The sequence below is a fragment of the Argentina silus genome (genome assembly GCF_951799395.1).
Source record: "Argentina silus genome assembly, chromosome: 9".
NCBI lineage: Eukaryota > Metazoa > Chordata > Actinopteri > Argentiniformes > Argentinidae > Argentina > Argentina silus.
The window spans coordinates 4,473,752-4,481,510 of NC_139663.1; the positions used below are offsets into that span (position 1 = coordinate 4,473,752).

At 43.4% G+C, this 7,759-nt stretch overlaps 1 protein-coding gene across 1 annotated transcript; it reads left to right on the forward strand.

Annotated features, from left to right (window-relative positions):
* The first annotated feature begins 708 nt into the window (after positions 1 to 708).
* On the forward strand, positions 709 to 4,817 carry LOC310809782 (transcription factor Sox-8-like). The gene is made up of 3 exons (XM_083677241.1): positions 709 to 1,292; positions 1,679 to 1,914; positions 2,312 to 4,817. The coding sequence occupies exons 1-3, from the start codon at positions 877 to 879 to the stop codon at positions 3,058 to 3,060; spliced, it is 1,401 nt and encodes a 466-aa protein (XP_083533367.1). The 5' UTR covers positions 709 to 876; the 3' UTR covers positions 3,061 to 4,817.
* The last annotated feature ends 2,942 nt before the right edge of the window (positions 4,818 to 7,759 follow it).

Consider the following 7,759-nt stretch of genomic DNA (forward strand, 5'->3'; position numbering starts at 1 on the left):
CCTGATATTATTTATATATGTTCCATTGTTCCATTGTGTTTACTGTAGCCTGCTTGTTTTGCAAGAACAGCTCTATGGACTAATATTTGAACCAGAAATTATATGCACTTTGATTTTTTTTTTAATATATATATATATAGATTTAAGCCCTATATATTATTATTATATATTATTATATATTGTTGTGCAAAACTTTTCACATACCTACTGTATAAAATACTTTTATGAAGGCCCAATGTTATCGAAATATAACCTTATATCAGTTTTTGTTAACTATGCCTCGATAAGTCCAAGATGCAAGATACAGAAAGAGTTGAAACATTTCCTTCAAATAATTGGCCGATGACGTTGAAAACGTTTCTTGTGTTATATTGCCATTGCAATATATATATATATTAATACGATTGATAAGATATACCAGAGCCTACGTGTAGGACTGAATATGAAAAAAAGAAAGACAATTGTTACAGAAATGTATCACCTCCGAGAAAAAAATGGATCAAATGGCTTGCCTATCAAAACAATTGGAATCAAAAATGGTGATATGGTCCAACCAATCAGAGACGGAAGGTGGAGTGAGGGCTTTAAACTTCAAGTAAAGTTCCTCTATCGCCCAACCTCCGGACTCACAGTGCAGACTGCTGCCCCCAGAACTGTAGCATCCAAAGGATAAACAGGACAGAAGAAAAACAAACAAACACAGAAAAGGAAAACAACACCAAGACCCATGTTTGTTAATGCTGTGAAGGAATTTACCATGGTTCACTGTGCGTAAAAAGCGCAATCGTTTTTGCTTCATATTTTCCAGCACTTGAGTTGTAGAAGGCAGACAGCATTACACCTTTTCACGGATTCCATCCATCTGAGGCTGATCAAATGTTAAAAATGACCGAGGAGCATGACAAGTCTATCAGCGACCCACCGTGCAGCCCTGCGGGCACCACCAGTTCCATGTCGCAGGAGGACTCCGATTCGGATGTTCCCTCCTCGCCGACGGGATCCGACGGACACGGATCTCTGATCGCTGGCATGGGCAAGAAACTGGACGGTGAGGATGATGACCGCTTCCCAGCCTGTATACGAGACGCGGTGTCTCAGGTCCTCAAGGGATATGACTGGTCCCTGGTCCCCATGCCCGTGAGAGGGAACGGCTCGCTGAAAAATAAGCCCCATGTCAAAAGACCGATGAACGCATTTATGGTCTGGGCGCAAGCGGCGCGCAGAAAGCTAGCGGACCAATACCCTCATCTTCACAACGCCGAATTGAGCAAGACTTTAGGGAAGCTATGGCGGTAAGTAATAAAATTGGTTACTCATAACAAAATGATCAAGGTAAAATGTCCTCTTAAGCGAAAACTTGTGTGCCTGCTGGCCTATCACTAATTTGTGAAGTCCATGCAATTCATAACTGGTTAACGATTTAAAAATAAGATTTAAATTAGTTTTTATCATTTAGAAAATGTCCCCACTATACCCACTATAAAGAGGAATAGAAATGTCTTTATCAAATGTACAAAATGTCTTATCTAATTAGAATAACTGTAATAACCTGCATTGCTTTTAGATAAAAATCTACGAATATTTTAGATGATTGTTCGTATTTTGATTATTACCATAATTATATACAATACATGGGATAAATTATTCATCAATTACTGTTTGTCCATTATTGTCATAGTTTGCTGTCAGAGAACGAGAAGAGGCCGTTTGTGGAGGAAGCGGAGAGGCTTCGGGTTCAGCACAAAAAAGACCACCCTGACTACAAATACCAGCCTCGGCGTCGGAAGAATGTGAAGCCAGGGCAGAGTGATTCAGACTCTGGGGCCGAGCTGGGCCATCAGATGTACAAGGCTGAACCAGGGCTGGTGGGTCTGGTCGGCATAGGAGATGGACACCACCATCCTGAACATGCTGGTGAGTTGATGATAATGTAACGGCAGTACTACTAGTAGAGAATGAATAATGATAAACTTACTCTTTACTCATTACTCACTACTCACAAGACTATTATATAGTCTAGCCTACTGTAAATTCAACCTAGTCACTAAAACAGACTTTCCATGATATTCTGGGTTCTGAGATTATGTTCAACCAAATGAGGAAAAGCATTAAATGACCAAGGGCCATAAAATAAAGACTTTTTAATGGGCTAATAAAGACTTTTTAATACGTTTTTTAAAGCATTTACTGTAATGACAGCACTGGCTGTAGACTAATGAAGATTTTGTAGATTGCGTACTTATATCGCAAGTCCTTAAATTATTACCACATTGTAAACAACATGGCTGACATGTTTTGTTCCCCCCTCAAGGTCAGCCCCATGGTCCACCCACCCCCCCCACCACCCCCAAAACTGACCTGCACCATGGGGGAAAGCAGGAGCTGAAGCATGAGGGCAGACGTTTACTGGACAGTGGCAGGCAGAACATCGACTTCAGCAACGTCGACATCTCTGAGCTCAGCACTGACGTCATCAGCAACATGGAAGCATTTGATGTCCACGAGTTTGACCAGTACCTACCGCTCAACGGCCACACCGCTGCCTCCTCCCTGCCCTCGGACCACAGCCATGGGCAGAACCCGACGGCGGGCAGCGCCTACCCCTCCTCCTACAGCCACGCAAGCGCTAACGGGGCCTTGTGGAGCCGCAAGAGCGCCATGTCGACCTCCTCACCTTCTAGCGATGTGGGCCAGCACCGGCCTCACATCAAGACAGAGCAGCTGAGCCCCAGCCATTACAGCGAGCACTCCCACAGCTCCCCCACCCACCCTGACTACAGTTCCTACAGCGCCCAGACCTGCGTTACATCAGCCGCCTCAGCCTCAGCGGCAGCAGCCTCCTTCTCCAGCTCCCAGTGTGACTATACAGACCTCCAGAGCTCCAATTATTACAACCCCTACTCCGGGTACCCCTCCAGCCTGTATCAGTACCCCTACTTCCACTCTTCCAGACGGCCGTACGGGAGTCCCATCCTCAACAGTTTGTCCATTCCCCCCACCCACAGTCCAACCACCAGCAACTGGGACCAGCCAGTGTATACAACTCTATCCAGACCATAGGTGTCTATTAAACAGACAGTCCATTGCTCCCCAGGTCTCACGGAACCTTGAGACCCATTGAGATTGATGCACTAGTAATGAAGGAATAGAGGAGGAGGGTGGCACAGTAGGTAGTACAGTAGGCTACCCGTGCCAATTTGAACATGAAACAAGCAAATGAAAAAGTGCCTGCTGATTTTATACAATGTGTTTTTTTCTTCTACCCCCGGAAACAGAGACAGACTTTTACACAAAAATTAAATGGTGTCAAAGGCGAGCCCAACTCCTCTGTGAGGACACCTTGCCCACGCCCACATCATGTATAGCCCCAACCCCCTTCTTCATGTTCAGGTCTGCACGTGTGGTTGTGTGTGCACGTTTGCGACTGCGACAAAGCGTAGGTCTGCCACTGAGTTGTGTAGGAGAAAAATAGTTCGGCCCACAAATGAAGCAGATGGAGAAACAGACAGGTTTGAAAATGTGCTCTGGGACCAATTAAGTGTTTTCACAGTGCGAAGCAGAGCTGTGTCACAGAATATGCACACAGATATGTACGTCAGTGGACCAGTCTTAATTCAGTTGTTACTTTGAATCTTAAATGTTGTTGTTTTTGACGTAGAGTCTTATATGTATTTATGTTCATTATATAATGTTTTCTTTTTTTTCCAATTAAGTAGTTATACATATGTTATGGGGGAGGGGTATGTAATTTCTTTCTCATGAGTGAAACTTGGTGTATCAAATGCAGTACAAATTCCTTACACAATTTTACATCTGATGTAATTCCTTAATAGAACAATAACAAACATCTCCATTCCAAGTTGTAAGCAAACAAAGTGGGACCAAAAGAGTACCACATGATCCAACAGGTGCTTGAATGTTATGCTTGTCGAATCGCGATTAGTCATGATATGGGGTTAAAGGAAATGGGGTAAGATAACACCAGACCCACTGAGTGACATGTCAGCTGGGCCTATGTGCAGATGCAGACAGGAGGACACACAGATGTACGTGTGCGTGTGTGTGTGTGCATGTGTATTCGTGTGTGTGTGTGTGTGTGTGTGTGTGTGTGTGTGTGTGTGTGTGTGTGTGTGTGTGTGTGTGTGTGTGTGTGTGTGTGTGAGAGAAACATCCGGTGTCCCTCTACCTTATCCCAGGGGACCAAGTATAGTACACAAAGCAAGTAGGGCAGGCATTATCAGATCTCTTGATTGTTGAAGTAGCTGATTGTTATCAGAAGTAAACATGGACACAGGAAGTTCATAGTGAGGGAGAACATACAGTTGGGTCTTTATTGTCCATGTGCAGAATGCATGCGATACGTGTGTGTTTTTGTATTGGGGGTATGCATCTCCTCAGAGGTTATCAGTTGCCAACTCACTGTAACTGTGTCTACACAAAACTTATTTGTGCCTTTTAATGCTTATTTTAATTTCAAAATGTAATCATTAACACACTTCATGCAACATACAATCGGTAATCCACACCGGCAAATTAAAGAGATAACATCTTCATAATGTTAATGGGTGCCATTTGCGACAGCCTCAGTTACCATTGAATTTCTCTGTGATTATTTGAGATTATTTGAGATAATGGTACAGAGCATCATGCTCAACTTTTTGTCTACAGAACGCAGTGTTTTTCTTTATATTATTACAGTGTATCTTTAATGACTAGGCTGTGAACTATGTTGTTGTCCATATTAACTAGATCATTCACATACGCACAGCTAACCCCATTGCTGGCCATTTCTGTGGAAAAAATAAAAGTACTTTTTTTCTTCACATCGGCTGTGCCTTTTTATGCAAATTTGACATGCTGTGATAGTTTTAAGCAGCTCAAGGCTTCCAACTTCATAGTGATTATCATGATTATATTTTTTCTGAGGGCCAACATATTGATTGTGCTAAACAGGGTTAACAAAATGAGCATTGAATACTTCCAGTTAGCTCTGATTCAGGTTGATGGATAGACCTTAGCACATATTCAACAGCTTGAACCAGCAGCTGTTTCCTCCCTCCCTCCTCATTTCACATCTGCATCGTAGGCTGCAGCTGTCAAACACAGGAACTGCTCGATGCTCTCATCCATCCAAAACATGAATTTGTCAGTAATGACTGTCATTCATTTGAAATGAATATGAAATCCAGATGGAAACAGGTTAACTCTGTATAATGCCACAATATTAGTTATTCTTACATCCTTTCATTGAAAGAATTATAACTTTGAGCATTGAGAAGTAGTCTACTTTCAGCAATTGCTACATGATTTTGCACAATTCAAACAGCGTCCACCTGAAATACCATGCTTAGATTTAGAATATTTAGAAAATGTAGAATGTGTATATTCATGCACACCATCTAACCACACATATAGATCCGGGTGACAGCTCTATGGTGCAAATGCATGCGAAAAGACCAAAGTGGGGTAGACTGTTCAAACACAGAGTTAAACTTCAAACAGGGTGGGTAAGGAGGAGAGATGGGTCCTTTGGTCCAGTGGATAGAATGTTCAAGTTGGCATGCATGCCAAGCAGCCATCCCCAACTGGTCCAGGGAGAAAGCCAAGTGCCAGCGCAGAGCTGCTGAATTTTAATGATTCATTATGTTGTGGAGGGCCCTCATTGTCTGTCTTTATCCGGAGAGCAAGAAAAGAATTAATTGGACAGAAAATGGAAGGGCAGGGGAACTGACAAGTCATTAAGAGCCCTGTGAATGGACGATTAGACGGGGGTGGATGGGGCAGGAATTTTCCCCCTTCGCTGTTTCATATCGCAACACTCCATAAACAAAAAACAGTTGAGTGACAACGGCAGTAACCGCCACCAAACCCAAAAATCATATCACCGCACATAATGTTAATAATAAAAAAAGATAATAGCGGAGCAGATGGGGTGTGGGTGGCTCAAGAACGACTTGTTGTTTTCTTCCTTCAAAGTCTCTTTTTCACTGTTGTTTGCCAAATAGTTTCAGGAGGAACTCTTGAGAAAGAACAGAACTGAATAAAACTGAGGGAAAAAGGCTCTTCGGGGTGCTTGGGTCCTGTTTCATTGGAACACGTCCACTGTTTCTGGTGAGCCCTCTTGAAACTTGTACTGTAAATGACTAAACAATGAGACTGAAGTGGAGGGTCAATTCCCGCTGGCTACAGGAACATAATAAATCAAACCTAAAGAACACTCCTGTCTCTTGGCTCAGTACTTTGTCATCATTTCTAATGGTACAGAAACACACAAGACAAGAGGATACAATGTATCAGGAAAGGGATGGAATAGCCTCCAAATAAAGCAGGCAGGCAGGTACACACACACACACACACACACACACACACACACACACACACACACACATACGCACACACGCACACGCACACACGCGCGCACGCACGCACGCGCGCACGCACACACACACACACACAAACACACCCTACCCCCTGAAAATATTAACACCTGTCTTAGTCATATCAATGAGCTTCTGAGGCCTTACCATTCCATCTGTCACAGCTATGGGTGATAGAATATAGGTCTAGGAAAGACATGGTCTGGGACACTGCGTACTGTAAACTAGATGTACCCTGAGACTACCGCCTCAACCACCTGACCACATCCCATTGTGAGGAGTAGGATAACTATCTGAGTAATAGTCTCATCTCTTCTAATGACTCTGGGAGCATTTCTGGGAAAGGGGGGGCTGGGAGCGCTGGGAACTCTGAGAACTCAGGCCTGATTTGCAAGGGAAATGAAGTGGACATAAAGCATCGTTATTGCCTGCCATTGAACCAGCTCTGCCTGACCCCACTTGAAGTACCAAGGCTCTTCCTGATAAAGTGGGACTTCAGTGCCTGGCCTTCCTGCTTCAAGCCAACGTGACAGAAATGCTGCTTTAGCCTATTCCATCTATAAAGCTTCAGCTGATTTGCGTCATACACATTCATTGAACAAATGTATGACATCATGGCCCACAGGCTAAGCTTCAACTTGCAGTCAACTACTTTATGTCACACACTTTTCTATATAATGATCCTACTGATGTTTAATGTGTTTGTGATGGTTTATCCTGTCCATGATGGACATCCTGTCCATGATGTCCATGAGTATGGCCCTTTTGAACGGTACTGCCCAGAAATGTCCTCAACTAAAAACCCCTCTGACCCCCACCACCTCTTGTTTGCTATCGTCCCTTGCTTCCAAAGCAAACACTTTATATTGAATTGTAGTCGTTCAGCCCAGAGCTAATGACTTCCTGAATAAATCAGGCTTATTTTGCGTCCTCTTCCTGTTCTTCTTGTTAAATAAAAGACGGCGTTTTACCATCAGTGTCTCCTGTGTTTGCTGGTACTCAATGGCCAAGAAAAACATACTGCCAGACAGAACCAACATTGACTTCCCCAGCTCCACGTGGGCCCGGACAGAGGGAAGGGAGACATGGTGCCAGCGCGCTGTCCCCGAACACGCCACTAAATTGGGACTGGCTCCTCCAAAGACGCCTATGTTTGGCCTGTCATACATCACCCGCGTCCTGGGTGGACGTAGTACTAATGTTGACCAAGTCTGTCCCTAAAATGGAAAACAAACAGTAATTGTGACAAATTCAACCTCACACATATGCCATGATGTCTTATGATGAATATACTACTCTTTGAGTACATTTTAACATAAAAGGCCGGTCATCATCGTTTGAGTCTGAATATGAATGTCCTTTAAAAATAAAGAAACTTTTTT